This window comes from Cicer arietinum, chromosome 7 (assembly GCF_000331145.2).
Source record: "Cicer arietinum cultivar CDC Frontier isolate Library 1 chromosome 7, Cicar.CDCFrontier_v2.0, whole genome shotgun sequence".
Lineage (NCBI taxonomy): Eukaryota > Viridiplantae > Streptophyta > Magnoliopsida > Fabales > Fabaceae > Cicer > Cicer arietinum.
Genome location: NC_021166.2, coordinates 33,234,882 through 33,252,048, shown reverse-complemented (window position 1 = coordinate 33,252,048; position 17,167 = coordinate 33,234,882). Strand labels below are relative to the sequence as shown.

The 17,167-nt window shown below is 30.3% G+C and overlaps 1 protein-coding gene across 3 annotated transcripts in view; it reads left to right on the top strand.

Annotated features, from left to right (window-relative positions):
- Positions 1-2,095, top strand: part of LOC101492749 (alpha,alpha-trehalose-phosphate synthase [UDP-forming] 1-like) — a 46,038-nt gene extending 43,943 nt beyond the window's left edge. For all 3 annotated transcript variants that reach the window (XM_027330908.2, XM_004515546.4, XM_012711880.3), the window contains one exon: positions 1,403-2,095. In XM_027330908.2, the coding sequence (XP_027186709.1) occupies positions 1,403-1,762 (360 nt within the window). In that variant the 3' untranslated portion in view covers positions 1,763-2,095. The remainder of the gene's footprint in view (positions 1-1,402) is intronic.
- Positions 2,096-17,167: the final 15,072 nt, after the last annotated feature.

The following is a 17,167-nucleotide window of genomic DNA, read 5'->3' as shown; positions in this document are numbered from 1 at the left end:
TGATTTCTTCTGCCAACAATTTACTAACTACTGATTCAACATTAGGAAGGGGGGAACGATGCAAAATACCCCCACGAAGGCCCTCAAAATCATCACGAAGAGCCATTAGAAACCAAACCAGACGTTGCTCCTCTCTTTGATCAATGTATGCTTTGACAGCTTTCAACTCAGGTGATTCCATAAGAGCCAATTGATCCCACAGATTAGTCATTGCCGAATAGAATTCCTGAATGGTCATACTGCTCTGCTTAAGGGCTCTAATATCACTTTCTAACTGATAACGTTTTGCAAAGTTAGACTGAACATACAAACGTTTCAAGTGATCCCAAATCTCTTTAGCAGTATCATATTTTGCTAGTTGTACTCCTATAGACAACTCAACAGAATTATTAATCCAAGTAATAATTTTTGAATTACTAACATTCCATGTTTTCAGATCTTTTGCATATTGAGTTTCATCCTTTTTATCTGTAGGCTTAACAGAAGTTCCATCAACAACACCCCACATATCTTTTCCAATCAAAAATTTTTTCATCACATAACTCCAATAAGAGTAATTTTGTCCATTGAGGTGAACACTAACAGCTTGAAGAGAATCATCCTTAACACCAGCCATAACAAATAATGACAGAAAAATACGACAAACACAATCACTGAGAGAAAATAAATTAAGGATAATCTGATGTTGTGCGAGCACGATTTCTCCCTCTCCAGACGTCGTTTCGTCGATCCGACCGTTGAAGACGAAGACCTATATGTTGCGAACCTGCTGTCCACAAATCAGCCTGATCCAACGGTTAACGAATGCGCAATCGATGTTTTTCTGAGATTGATTTAACAAAATCGGGAATAGGGTTACTCTTCTCTGTTCTCTTTTGGTGGTTGTCTTTCCTATAAAAATAGTCTCTCTCTTCTCTACGGTAGATCCCAAAATCAACCAAAGCTCTTTGATACCATGTTAACAATGAAAAGAGGAAGAAAGAGGAAGAAGAGAAAACAACCACTCTAGGGTTTCATATCATATAATAAACCAAAACTGAAGTTAATAGGGTTACAATGAGTATATATAGAGGAAAATAGAAACTATCTAAAATACCCTTACTACTAATATATAATAATATTATCTAATAAAACTTTGTGTTATTGAATAAAGTTTAAAGTAGTTTTCTGATGTAGGAACGATAATTCATTAGACAGTATTGGCTTTAGATTTCATTCCATCTCCCTTCAATTCATCTAAACTGTTTTTAGTGCTTATTACACAAATCTTTTAAAATTGTGCCTTGATTAAAAACGTGACAATTTTGTCATTAAAATTGAAAACACACAAAGAAAACTACATACATTTTCTCTATATTTCTCCATTCTTCTAAACTAGTTTCAATATTTTTTCTTGTTACAGGATGAAGATCTGTATACTTTTTTTGAGCCAGATCTTCCATATATTGGTGTGGGTCTTCCAAGAAGTAAGGTAACAACAGAAGCAGTAAAGTTTCCTGTCGAGAAGAAACCGATTATGAAGACCCCTTCAGCTAGTAGTAAAAATGGACCTAAATCATCTCAAAATAAGGCGCAGAAGCCGGTCTCAAATTCTGCTCCAGAAAAAGAATCATGGAACGTTCTTGATCTTAAGAAAGATAATTACTTCTCATGTGCTGTTGGCCGAACTCGAACAAATGCTCGGTATACCCTTGCCTCGCCCGATCATGTTGTTGAGTTTTTGATGGAACTAGCTGATGCACAATCTTTATCATCGGGTTAAATATATTTTTAGTCTCTATAAAATTGATAAATTTTTATTTGTATTTATACAAACGATTTATTTGTTTTTAATCCCTATATATTTATATAAATTGTGTGCTTTTAGTCCTTGATAAGAGATTAATGAGTGATGTGGACTAAAACCACACTGTTGTTAAATGCAGGGATTGAAAACAAATAAAAGTCGTATAGGAACTAAAATAAAATTTTGTCAATTTTGAGATAAAAATGTATTTAACTCTAAAATATTAATGCTTCTATATTTTGGCACTGGATGTATATCAGAATTTGGCATTCCATTTATACATGCACCACTAAAGTGTTTTAACTTTTACCATGAAAAATGGGTTGACAAGAATAAATATGTCAAAGTTAAAAGGAAATGACAGAACATGGATCTACTCTAATTAGAAGATAAAAATGCATCATTTATTATGTTTTAGGTCACTTAATTATGTTTTAGGCCGATTAAGTGTTAAATATGTTTTTATTTGTATTAAAATTTTAACATTAATTTTAGTCACTGAATATAAAAATATTTAGTCTTTATAAAATTATCACAAATGTAGTTTTGGACTATTTTATAAGGACTAAAAGTTGTATTTGTATTTTACATAGATAAAAATTAAAAAGATAAAATTTTATAAAAAATAAAAATATATTTAACCTAGTATTTAACCAATAGCCCTGCCAACCAAAAAAAGACATACTCCATCCAGCATTTTTATAAGATAAGAAGTTATATGATTTTAATTAAAAATATACGGGATTGGGCATTTTTAGGTTTTAGTTGATAATAATGTACAACTAGATCTTCACTCCCGCGTTGCGCAGTATATTGTTATTTATTTAATTTAGGTGAATTTTTTAAAAAATAATATGAAATTTTATGTTTTAATTGTTTAATGATCTACAATTTAGTAGTTATATCAATAATAAACATATAATTGTACTAATGTAAATTATATAAGAGAATTATCATTGTTAGATGAATGATTTGAATAAATAAAGTAATGTGTTTATATTGAGATTGATGAATATGTTAAATGTTGATGTAATGTATTTGATAATTGAATTTAAGAGATAGACTCAATTGATATACAATTGAAATACAAAATGTATTTCTTTATTGTTGAAACTATAAATGATTAAAGTGAAATAGTTGAAAATACACTCATCTTGTATTTTTAATTTTAAGTTTTTGAATTTTTTGTTTTTTGATTTTTTTAGATTGGTCAATTTCATTACACTGCCGGGTTGTTTTTCTTTTGGTTTATTTTTTTTTTTGGTTCTCTTTAAGGTATGTAGAAGGAGGGCTATTCGTCAGATGATGTAATATTCTCGACCACAATCTTTTTTTTTAACGGCGCATTATATGCATATCATAGATATCACTTCAATCCAGGTTACACAGGCACCGTGTGTGTTGGTTTTGTAGATAATCCTTCTTTTTTTTTTTTTTTTTTTTTTTTTTTTTTTTTTTTGTAACTGTTGTTTTGATTGTCTCTTTATCTGATGATGATATCTGAACGTTTTTATTGCCCTGATGTATCTTGATTTTTCGTTTGAAAAGTAGGTTGTCATCTCTCTCCTTATCATTATCTTCATTTTCATACTTCACTTCTTTATGTATTTTACATTTTTGTTTTATATCCCCTTCGTTATTTGAGCTGGACTTTGTCGGTTGCAGTGACTTAGGTTCCTAGTTATTGGAAGGGAATAAAATGTTATGAATTGACCATAAAAATGTGTTTTTTCCTAATTATTGGAAGAAATAAAATGCCATTAATTCTTCATAAAAATGTGTGTGTGTGTGTGTTTTTTTTTTTAAATTGTGTAAATGTTATACTTGTTTGATGTGGGTTCTACTATTCGGATCGAGGAAAATGTTGGTCGGGACAAAAGTTCATGTGGTCGTGTATGTTTGCGATCCTTTTTTCAAGTTCTTATCTGACAATCTTTTTTTAAAGATGAACTCGGGGTTACACATATTTTGTAGAGTGGATGGTCATTTTATGTTGTCCATTTTCTTCAAAAGTTGAGTTGCTTTTGTGTTGAAGAATTTTTGAGCTTCTTTATAAAACATAGTGAATGTTGTTGTTGCCGTTTCATCAGTCACTCTCAATTGAATCTTGAACCTATACAAAATTAACTTATGTTATAGCTATGAGTTAAACAAAATAAAGGTGGGGAAAATAAAATTTTATGTGATACCTTGGTGCATGGTACTTTGATGTCATGTCACATGAGGGACAATTGTATTGTTGGCATTGTTGAGTTAATTTTGTGAGACAGTTTTACATCCAATGTAATTTTATTCAAATTTGTAATCAATATCATTGATGGTTGCATAGATTGTGAATACCTTTTCCTATATTCCATTAGTCATGTAGAGTGTAAATTTGATGATGATGATCACAATGATATTACAACAACAACTATAGTGATAAATATAATTTATGTTCTGCTGCTTTTTTTAAGAATATTCTTCTTTTTTTTTTTTTATCAAAACAAAACAGAATAGTAAACATCACTTAAATTCGACACACAATTATAAAGTTTTGGGTTTGAACCCATAATGTAATGTTTTAATGTTTTTCTATTGTTGTCCAAATTTTAAGCTACACGTTATTTTTTGATATTAAATAGTGCATAGATAATTAAATAATACAAATATAAATTTATCATGTATATAATCTCTCAATTTGACGTATGAAGTATAATTATGCAAAATCGTATTATTACATGTATATATGTGGTGCTAGGCAAGTAAATAGGTATGTAATTATATACATATTAGTATATGGGGATGGAATTATGAATTACACAAAAGTTAAAAAGTTGTAAGCTCACATGAAAATTATATTTCCACTTCATGGCCATTATATGTTTCAATTTTGTTCGATTCCTCGCTATTCTTTTCTCTGGTGTATTCTAGGCAAAATCTTGAGGTGGTATTTCTCTCACTTCATCTTCTATATTTTTACTAGATTCCCTGTAAACAGAACATGTTTTGAAAATTATTTTTGTAATTTTTTATTTATTAATGTTAACGAGTTCTTATAGAATGATATTAAAAATAGAGATTAAGTGAAATAAAAGAAGACAAAAAGATGTAAGTGGTACATCTTTGTGAAAACATGATGAATTTCGATATGTTTAGGTTAATATAAACTCTTGTTGTTGAAGTTGAGTTGATTGAGTAGTCATATGTAATTACAATAAATAAGCTAATGTGCACTAACGCTTACGTATAAAGAATAAGACATTTATTAGAATTTTGTTGAAAAAATGAAATGAATTTTAATTTTGAGACCTCTAAATTTTTTAACTTTTGTTGATGTTACTACAACAATCTTAGTAGCATCATGTAGCTTGTGATGGACAATTACATTTTGAAAATCAGTAACTATGTTACTTCATAAAGTGACTTTGATAATTTCACCCCTAAAAATTAAAGCAAAAATAAAAAAATAAAATAAATGGGTTAAATGCTATTAAGCAATAAAATTATAATAATGTAATTACGTTTTGAATTTAAATTGTTTTGTATTTTATATTAAAATTTGTTACCCATGCATTTTGATTTCTAGTCTGAGTATTTTTGTAGGTTTGTCAACAACATAAATTTGCTCTTCATGTGCAACAACATGCAGTGCTCCAATGATGTCTGCAATCCAAAAAATAGTAAGTACCAAATGATATTTTTTTTTGAAAATTTAGAAGTTGAATTTTGTATTGGAAGAATAATTACCCGTTAGATTTATTTTATCTTCCAATCTCTGTGCTAGTGATTTGAATGAAGTAAAATCAAAGTAATGGTTTTGAATAGTAACTTTTGGGTATTGGATTTTGGTTACAATAGTTGTTGTAAAAAACAATGTCTTCTTTGTTCCTACAAGTCTGTAAGAGTCATTTGCCGATGATATTTTTAGATTTATTATGTTGTATATATCACTTTCTTGTATACTATTTTTGAAAGTTGAGAGAAGTTTTTTCTTAATTGTCACATGCAAAGGTGTTTCCTGTGAGTAAAAGTAAAATAATTTTAGAGTTGATCATTCAAAAAGATTTAAATATATTTGTTTTTCAATAAAATAAAATATGGAAAAAAGAGTTGATATATATATATATGTATATATATATATATTACACATAATTGAATGCAAATACAAATCTTCAATCATTGTGATTGTATACCTTTTTATCCAACAAAATTATGTTCACAAAGATTGGTTCATCATCACTTTGTGTGGTATAGACAATACACATGCGAACAACTCAAACTTTGATACTTCAGTTATCACGCTGATCATTAACATATTAAAGAAAAGTATAGTCCATCTAAATTTGTTTTGCAAAATTTGTATTTCAGATATGTGAGGTTTTTTAATATATAAATATTTAGAAATGATGGAAAAAGTCATGTCTCTTTGAGTTTTGGTCAGTTATATTTTTATTGAAATAAATTAAATTAAATTTGTTGTTTTATTGTTTTAATTGACATGAAATTAAAGTAATTTATTTATAATTATTTGTATTTGATGTATACATGTAATTGTTTGACAATTAATATTTTGTAACCGAATTGTTATAGATTTTGAATTTCGATTTTAAAACAAAAAATATGGGATGTGTACTTGTAATTGTTAGAAAATTAATATTTTATAATCGAATTAATAGTTGGCTTTCAGCAGTTTGGATTTCAGTTTTGAAACCAAAACATAGTATCCATTAAAAAACCGACCCTTTGAAAAATGAGTGACCCTTTGCAATTAGATGTCACACATTTTCTTGTACTAATATATCCAACAAAAAATGTCATAACCTTTTAGTAAATTAATTATATAGTTAAGAAATAGAAGATATTTTATAGAATCAAATGTGACTCAGAGGTGTGGTTCTTTGATTGACAAAATAGTAGAAATGTATAAAAGTGACGGGGAGACTAAAAAAGTATAGTAAATTTCAAAGAACAGAACTCATTAACTAATTTATTGCTTAAGAAATAAACCATTTGTTATTTATACTGAATAAATAATCCATTTTTTATTTATACTAAAGAAATAGCTAATTTGTTGTGGAATATTTATACTGAATAAATAATCCATTTTTTATTTATACTAAAGAAATAGCTAATTTGTTGACCATTCCACTAAATTCATTCAATGTTAATGATTATAATTACTCTATTAATATTAATAATAGTTTGAATGTTTGCAAATTAAAAGTCAAATATATTTGATTTAAATTAAAAAAAAATAATTCATAATTACTACAAAGATCGATGACTAAAATGGTCGAAGCTATAAACTTTAACATTTTAATGTCTCAGTTACTTAATATTTGTTTTTGAAAATCGTTTAAGTTAACTGGGCGTTAAGAATGGGGGATCTCTTAATGTCTCGGTTACTTAATATTTGTTTTTGAAAATCGTTTAAGTTAACTGGGCGTTAAGAATGGGGAATCTCTTAATGTCTCGGTTACTTAATGTTTGTTTTTGAAAATCGTTTAAGTTAACTAGGCGTTAAGAATGGGGAATCTCTTAATGTCTCGGTTACTTAATATTTGTTTTTGAAAATCGTTTAAGTTAACTAGGCGTTAAGAATGGGGAATCTCTTAATGTCTCGGTTACTTAATATTTGTTTTTGAAAATCGTTTAAGTTAACTAGGCGTTAAGAATGGGGAATCTCTTAATGTCTCGGTTACTTAATATTTGTTTTTGAAAATCGTTTAAGTTAACTAGGCGTTAAGAATGGGGAATCTCTTAATGTCTCGGTTACTTAACATTTTGTTTTGAAAACCGTTTAAGTTAACTGGACGTTAAGGAGGGGGAACCTCTTAATGTCTCGGTTACTTAATATTTGTTTTTGAAAATCGTTTAAGTTAACTAGGCGTTAAGAATGGGGAATCTCTTAATGTCTCGGTTACTTAACATTTTGTTTTGAAAACCGTTTAAGTTAACTGGACGTTAAGGAGGGGGAACCTCTTAATGCCTCGGTTACTTAATATTTTGTTTTAAAAAAAAATCGTTTAAGTTAACTGGGCGTTAAGAATGGGGAATCTCTTAATGTCTCGGTTACTTAACATTTTGTTTTGAAAACCGTTTAAGTTAACTGGACGTTAAGGAGGGGGAATCTCTTAATGTCTCGGTTACTTAATATTTGTTTTTGAAAATCGTTTAAGTTAACTGGGCGTTAAGAATGGGGAATCTCTTAATGTCTCGGTTACTTAATATTTGTTTTTGAAAATCGTTTAAGTTAACTGGGCGTTAAGAATGGGGAATCTCTTAATGTCTCGGTTACTTAATATTTGTTTTTGAAAATCGTTTAAGTTAACTGGGCGTTAAGAATGGGGAATCTCTTAATGTCTCGGTTACTTAATATTTGTTTTTGAAAATCGTTTAAGTTAACTGGGCGTTAAGAATGGGGAATCTCTTAATGTCTCGGTTACTTAATATTTTGTTTTGAAAACCGTTTAAGTTAACTGGACGTTAAGGAGGGGGAACCTCTTAATGCCTCGGTTACTTAATATTTTGTTTTAAAGAAAAATCGTTTAAGTTAACTGGGCGTTAAGAATGGGGAATCTCTTAATGTCTCGGTTACTTAATATTTTGTTTTGAAAACCGTTTAAGTTAACTGGACGTTAAGGAGGGGGAATCTCTTAATGTCTCGGTTACTTAATATTTTGTTTTGAAAACCGTTTAAGTTAACTGGACGTTAAGGAGGGGGAATCTCTTAATGTCTCGGTTACTTAATATTTTGTTTTGAAAACCGTTTAAGTTAACTGGACGTTAAGGAGGGGGAATCTCTTAATGTCTCGGTTACTTAATATTTTGTTTTGAAAACCGTTTAAGTAAACTGGGCGTTAAGAATGGGGAATCTCTTAATGTCTCGGTTACTTAATATTTTGTTTTGAAAACCGTTTAAGTAAACTGGGCGTTAAGAATGGGGAATCTCTTAATGTCTCGGTTACTTAATATTTTGTTTTGAAAACCGTTTAAGTAAACTGGGCGTTAAGAATGGGGAATCTCTTAATGTCTCGGTTACTTAATATTTTGTTTTGAAAACCGTTTAAGTAAACTGGGCGTTAAGAATGGGGAATCTCTTAATGTCTCGGTTACTTAACATTTTGTTTTGAAAACCGTTTAAGTTAACTGGACGTTAAGGAGGGGGAATCTCTTAATGTCTCGGTTACTTAATATTTGGTTTTGAAAATCGTTTAAGTTAACTGGGCGTTAAGAATTTTTTAAACTGGAAGACTGTACTACTTTTGTTATGTATATATTTTGATTTCATGGATTAAGAATTTTTCCGCTGCTCGTAAATTCTGTTGACTTATTTGTCGTTGTATTACGACTTAAATATTTATCCAAACGTGTGTTACCTTATTTATTTTCCTGTTTTATTTTAATTCCTTTTGAAAAAAAAAATACACTCACGCTTTGAAAAACGGGGTGTTACACTTAATAATATTAATATGAGTCAATAATGTTTCTACAAATTAATTTAATATACACTTAATTAAGTTAAGAACATAAATAACAAAACAAAAGACATAAGTGAAAAACATATAAGAAAACATTACATAGTAAAACTAAAAAAATGGTCATGTCTATTGTCATAAAGTTGTGAATCATGTCTATTGTCATAAAGTTGTTGTACTTTCTTGTTTGATTTTCGGGATGGAAAAATAACATATTAAATTTAAATAGGTATGTATATATTTATGGCCAGTGTAGACATGCAAGGTTGGATAATGTTATTACATTTCTACAATAATGTCAACTCAATAAGATATTTAATTGAAACAACAAATAATGCCAACTCAATAGGATATTTAATTGTAAATTACCCAACTTTGTCTATTCAATCAAACAAAATGCATGCATAATGTGTTTCTCTGACTTGTTTTCTTGGCTTCTTATGAGTTTTCTAGTTCATTCGCAAGCAATTGAGTCTTTAATACTGGTTCTACTTCAACTGCATGAACATTTTCATCAATAAGTCCATGTTCACTTTTCACCTATGAAAAAAAAAAGAGACATGAAATAGAAATATTTAATTTCTAGTGAGATTGCAATTATTTAATATTATCACTTTGGGCTAGCACAATTGAAGCCACAAACCAAAATGAAGTTTGTAACATTTGAAAATTAGGTAAAATACAATAAGACAAATTCAAAGCATATCACCTCATTATGATGTTTGTTGTTGTAGTAAGGGTCATGTTGATATTTCCTAATTTCTCGGTCATTCTTTAATGACGGCTTTTTCCTATTACAGTGAAGTTGATTGGTATTCTTATCAATATAATTCAAATAAATCAAAGAAAGAAAATTATCAGTCATTTCATGACAATGGTATGTAATTAATGAAAAAGAGACATTTACTTTTGAAGCCTTTTGATCGTCGTGAACAATTTTGGTGTGCCAATTAATTAATAATCAAAGAATAAAAATCATATTAATATTGTGTAAGACCCATAGTTTTTAAATCCTAAATTATGCAATTTTAGGGTATTTTGTGTGGAATTTCTTAGGCTGTTAGCCCAGTTTTTGGTATTGAGTGAGTTAAATGCCAAAAATATATTTTTGGAAATTGGATTAAAATTATTTATCGGAAAATAATTTACTTCCGTTACGAAGGATTTAATACCGAGCAATTTTGTTAAAAATATCTCGGATTGTTGAAAATTGTACCGAACATTTGAGTTGCGACGAGAGTAGATATTTTTATTAAATTAGACTAAGAGGAATGAAATGATGGGGGTAAGAGTTGTTAGATAATTGTTGGTTTTGTTTCAATTCTAATATATTAATATATAAATATATATATGTATATATTGTAAGTAATATATATATATGGTTGGAGGGAAAGAAGAAAGAAAAGGAAATAGAAAGAAAAGAAATAGAAAGGAAGGAAAAAGAAAGAAAGGAAAAGGGAAAGAAAGAAAATCAAGATCCATCTTCTTCCTCTGTCGCGTGACCACCCATTCTTCCTCCTTCTTCTATCTTCATCTTCTTTGCTTCCTTTAAGTTCGAGAATTGAAAGTCAAGGCTAGTGGGTGAGAAGGATCAAGTTCCCAACTCATTCCTTCTTCCCGGATTCAAAAACGGTGTTATGGATTTCAAAACCGTCAAACACAAACCTCCCCGTTTCATCTAGATCTAAGCTTCCTTTCGTGAAGAGATAGAAGGGAAAGTTGCTCACTACCACGCTACAGTGCTAGGGAACCAACTTTGAGGCGACATTGTGAAGGTAAGGGCTCCTTCCAAACTTTTAGTTTGCATTTAGGGACTTATCTGTGGTTGTGTGGAAAGGAATTTGTTAGGGTTGAAGTGTTGATTTGGGGGAAAATGAATCTAAGGCTTTATGGGTAAAATCTTAGAGTTAGGTTTTGGTTTTATTGATGAATGTTTCGTGGAAAATGAATTTAAACTCATTTATGTATGATATTGAGTAAACGAAACTTGTTGTGTTTGAGTGGTGGATTGTGTTGATTTGTGTTCGTCGTATTTGACGTGTTCTTAATTAATACTGATGAAATTTGATATGTGTATGGTTGGATTTTGTGGAGAAATGAATTGATGTGTTTTGGTATGAGTTGTGGATTGGATCTGATAATAGGTTTGAGTTGTTTTGTGTGGAATTTGAAAACCATTAGAGTTAAACGAGTATTAAAAATGGGGAATCTTTTAATATCTCGGTTTACTTAATGTGTGTTTGAGAAAATCGTTTAAGTTAAACGAGTATTAAGAATGGGGAATCTCTTAATGTCTACGTTTACTTAATGTTGGCGTGAAAACCATTAGAGTTAAACGAGTATTAAAAATGGGGAATCTTTTAATATCTCGGTTTACTTAATGCGTGTTTGAGAAAATCGTTTAAGTTAAACAAGTATTAAGAATGGGGAATCTCTTAATATTTCTGTTTGCTTAATGTTTGTTGTGAAAATCGTTTAAGTCAAATGAGTATTAAAAATGGGGAATCTTTTAATATCTCGGTTTACTTAATGCGTGTTTGAGAAAATCGTTTAAGTTAAACGAGTATTAAGAATGGGACCCGTGATAGGTGGCACCTCGGTAAACGATACGGGCCCGTGATAGGCAGTACGTTTATGGTTTATGCTTTTTAGTAAATCGTGCAAACCCGTGATAGGTGGCACCTCGGTAATTGGTACTTTGGCCTGCGATAGGCCGTACAATTATGATTTACGGCCCTTCGAGGAGGGTTTTGGTTTGGAATTCCGAGTCCATGCATTTTGGCATATACGCATTGCATTAGGGTGCTTGGCACGCGAGTCGTGTTTGATTCAAGTTTATGATTGAGTGTTTTGAATTTGAGTTGTCGTGGTAATTGTGTTGAAATTGCTAAGTGTTATGAATTGATTATTGTGTGTAAGTGTGATGGGTTGTAAAACTATTTCGAAACTCAATTTGTCGTGGTGATCGTGTGGGAGTTGCTAAGTGTTTAGATGTGGAATTGTGTTTGAATGTGATTGAGTTAGTTTATGTATTTTTGGAAGAATATGCAAGGAAATCGATTTCCCAATCGATTGGATGAGTTACAGGGACTTCCCTAATTTGACATAATCGATTTGCCAATCGATTTTATAATATGTTTTTCAAAACCATTTAAGAAATCAATTTGGAATTGGCATTAAGTCAGGGGCTCAGCTATTCATTCAATCGATTGCCCAAATGATTGCCCAATCGATTGATTTAAGCCCAGAGTGCAGATTTCACTAAAAACCTTCAGGAAATCGATTGGCTTAGTAGAAAATCTTATTTTGAGTTAGATAACAGATTGCTCAATTGATTTATCAAAGTCTTGGTCAATTATGTATTACTTGATGGATTGAGAACTTTGTTTTGATTTCATTTTTATTTGGCAAGTGTTATATGAACTTTTAGCATATGGAAAACCCTTTTAAGGTGCATGCTAGGTTGAAAGGTTATTTGTGCATTTAAAAACTTAAATGTTATGTGTTAACTGTTAATTTCGGTTGGTGACCCTTTACAAATATTATGGAAATCTGGGCTTTGCCCTCAGATAAGAGCCAGGACAATCCTACCGGTTCGTACCCTGTGGATGGGAATGTAGAGGGGAATGTCTGACTGGAGCTATGTTAGGAGGATCTTACGGGGCGCTCAGAGATCACTCAGGGCATTTAGTTTGTTTTGGAGAATGATTAGATTAGGTTGACATAGAGGAAACATACGTCTTTCTTTTGAATTGTATTTATTTTAAAATGGAAGACTGTACCTATACTAATATTGTCAGTATGACATCTTATTTGAATGGGTTCCATGTATCATTTGTTGTTGTGTAAATACTTTGGATTCATATTTCGAGAGAACTACTTCGCTGCGTATCAATTATTTTGACTTAAACATTTATCCAAAGGTATTTCCTTATTTGTTTTTCTCTGACTTATTTTAATTTCTTTTGGAAAAAAAAAATACACCATCGCTTTGAAAATCGGGGTGTTACATATTGCATAGTCGTGCCATATTTTTTTTTAAGATTCAACAAAGTTTCATTTGAAATCAGAATTGGTGTTTTAATTTTGGGATCATGTTTAGTGTAGTAAAGTAGCTGTACTTTTTTGTTTGATTTTTAGGATAGAAAAATAACATATTAAATTTAAATAGGTAAGTATATATTTATGGGCAGTGTAGACATGCAATGTTATAACATTTTGAGTGAATTAAATATCTACAATAATGCCAACTCAATAGGAGATTTAATTGAAATAACAAATAATGTCAACTCAATAGGAGATTTAATTGAAACAACAAATAATGCCAACTCAATAGGAGATTTAATTGTAAATTACCCAACTTTGTCTATTCAATCAAATATAATGCATGCATAATGGGTTGCTCTGACCTGTTTAGTTGAACTTCATATGTGTTTTTGGTTTCTTCTAATTTTTCTAGTTCAGTCACAAGCAATTGAGTCTTCGATACTAGTTCTACTTCAACCACATGAACATTTTCATCAAGAAGTCCATGCTTACTTTCCACCTATGAAGAAAAAGGAGGCATGAAGCAGAAATATGTAATTTCAAGTAAGATTGCAATTATTTGATATTATCACTTTGGACCAGCACAATTGAAGCCACAAACCAGAATATACTTTGTAACATTTGAAAATTAGGTAAAATACAATAAGACAAATTCAAAACGTATCACCTGATTCTAATGTTTGTTGTTGTAATAAGGGTCCTCTTGATGTTTCAAGATTTCTCTATCATTTTTTAATGACGCTCTTTCTTATTACTGCGAACTTGATTGGTATTCTTAACCATCAAATTTTGATAAATTAAAGAAAGAAAATTATCAGTCGTGTCATGACAATAATATGTAATTAATGAAAAAGAAACACTTACTTTTGAAGCCTTTTGATCATAGTGAACAGTTTTAGTGTGTTAATTAATTTAAAATCAAAGAATATAAGTCATATTAATATTGCATACATAGTTGTCGAACATGACCCCTTGCAAAAATTAAAATTGAAGGATATATAGGCAGAGAGTTGAGTAGAATTGAAATCCAAGTGAACTGCCAACAACCAAAAAGTTCATGACATCAATACGGTTGATTGAAAAAATTTCTAAGTAATAAAAAAAATCAGCTATTAACCTCTTTAGGGATGTATAATTTATAGAAAAGAGTTAAAATAGTAAAGTTAAAAACGGTAAATCTGAGTAATAGCATTTTTTGTATAGTTTTCTGAGTTTCTGATATTGATTATAGCCCTGTGTATAGTTCTGTACATCCAAATCAAATGTAAAGATTAAAATAGCTTTAATAAAAAAATTATTAGTTGTTAAAATATTTGTAAAATATATAAATGTTAAGTGAACAATTAGATTCTATACAAATGTTATTGTTTGCTTGCACAATCATGTTAACAAACAACTAAAGAATCTATTTGTACACAATATTTAAGACCTTGTTTTTACTAGGCTGGTCATAGTCGTTACTAAGAATTGTAAATTCAGAAATAACAATGCTGATAGCTGGAAGGGATAATTATTCATTAAAGAAACAGGGCTATAAATAGTCTTACAAGCAAAACATAAATTGCAACTAACAACTCAGAATGTGTAGGAAATTGAGAACTAACAGACTTCCTAAAGAATAGGTCTTTTCCTAAAGACTAGAACTACTTCAACAAACTAAGAAATGCAAATTTTATTCTAAACTGAAACAATTAACTAACAATCCCTCCCTTAAGCTAATTCATCAGATTTTAGCTTACTTCAGTACTATCTATAACTCCAAGCATTCCACGAAGCTTTTCAAATTGTTCAAGTTACAACGGCTTCGTCATAATATCTGCAATTTGATTCTCAGAAGCACAATAACTTAGCTTAATAACCCCTTCATTCAATAAGTCCCTAAGAAAATGAAATTTCACATCAATATGTTTACTTTTTCCATGAAACACAGGATAGTGTCAAGTCTCGCCACTGGAGTGAATACCTCAGTATAGTCAATGCCATGACGTTGTGCTTACCCTTTTGCTACTAGCCTTGCTTTGAACTTCTCCACAGTACCATCTTCATTTAACTTTGTTTTAAAAATCCATTTGACTCCAATATGTTTGATTTCTTTAGGAACCACAGTAAGCTCCCAAGTTTGGTTCCTCTCAATGGATTCAATTTCTGATGACATTGCTTTCCTCCATTTTTCGCATTTTACTGCTTCTTCATACGTTGTTGGGTCATTTTCAGTTACCATTGTAAGACCCATAATTTTAAAGTACACTTTATGTATTTTTGTGTATTTTGGATTTTGGCTCGGAGGCTTTTTAGCCAATGTTAATAATATTTTGGAGTTTATATGATCAAAAAGATATTTTGATGCCGTTTAGAATTACTCGTCGATAAATAAATTAAATTAAGTGCGATGAATCCTTTACGGAGAATTTAATGCGTTACGGGTGAAATGGTAATTTAATAAATATCTAGATATTTTGAGATATTTGTTAAGTTATAATTAATATATATATATTTATATTTATATGTTTGTGTGGAGGGAAAAGAGAAGGAAATAGAAAGAAAAGAAAAGGATATAAAAAGGAAAGAAGGAAAAATGAAGAAAGGAAAAAGAAAGGAAAGAAAGAGAAACGAAAGAAAACACAAAATTTTCATCTTCTTCCTCTGTTAATCGCACGCTCAAAATTCCTTCCTCCTCCATTTTCGTTTTTCTTTGCTTCCTTTCTTTAAAATTAGAAACCCAAGGTTTGTTGAGTGTGAAAGAGAAGATTACTCAACTTCACTCTTCCTCTTTGATTCGAAAACGAAGGAAAACGGTGTTAGGGATTTCAAAACCGTCAAACACAAACCTTCCCGTTTCATCTAGATCTAAGCTTCATTTCGCAAAGGGATAGAAGGGAAAGTTGCTCACTATCACGCTACGGTGCTAGTGGACTAACTTGCAGGCGACGTTGCGAGCGGAGATTTTACCGGTTTTACTCACGGTACCGTGTTCACACATTAAAGCTAACGTTAAGGTAAGGGCTCCTTCCAAACTTTTAGCTTGCATTTAGGGACTTATCTGTAGTTGTGTGGAAAGGAATTTGTTAGGGTTGAATGTATTGATTTGGGAAAAATGAATCTAAGGTTCTGTGGGTAAAATCTTAGAGTTAGGTTTTGACGATATTGATGGATATTTCGTGGAAAATGAATTTAACTCATTTGTGTATGATTATGAGTAAATGAAATTTGATGTGTTTGAGTGTTATGTTATGTTGATTTGTGTTCGTCGTATTGAAGGTGTTCTAAGTTAATACCGATGAAATTTGATGTGTTTTGGTGTGGATTGTGAATTGAATTTGATAATATGTTTGAGTTGGCTTTGTTGTGGAATTTGAAAACCATTAGAGTTAAACGAGTATTAAAAATGGAGAATCTTTTAATATCTCGGTTTACTTAATGTTTTGTTTGAAAATCGTTTAAGTTAAATGAGTATTAAGAATGGGGAATCTCTTAATGTCTTGTTTACTTAATATTCGTTTTGAAATCGTTTAAGTTAAAAGAGTATTAAGAATGGGGAATCTCTTAATATTTCTGTTTACTTAAAGTTTGTTTTGAAAATCATTTAAGTCAAAAGAGTATTAAGAATGGGGAATCTCTTAATATTTCTGTTTGCTTAATATTTGTTGGGAAATCGTTTAAGTTAAAAGAGTATTAAGAATGGGGAATCTCTTAATATCTTGTTTACTTAATATTCGTTTCGGAAATCGTTTAAGTTAAAAGAGTATTAAGAATGGGGAATCTCTTAATATCTTGTTTACTTAATATTCGTTTCGGAAATCGTTTAAGTTAAAAGAGTATTAAGAATGGGGAATCTCTTAATATCTTGTTTACTTAATATTCGTTTCGGAAATCG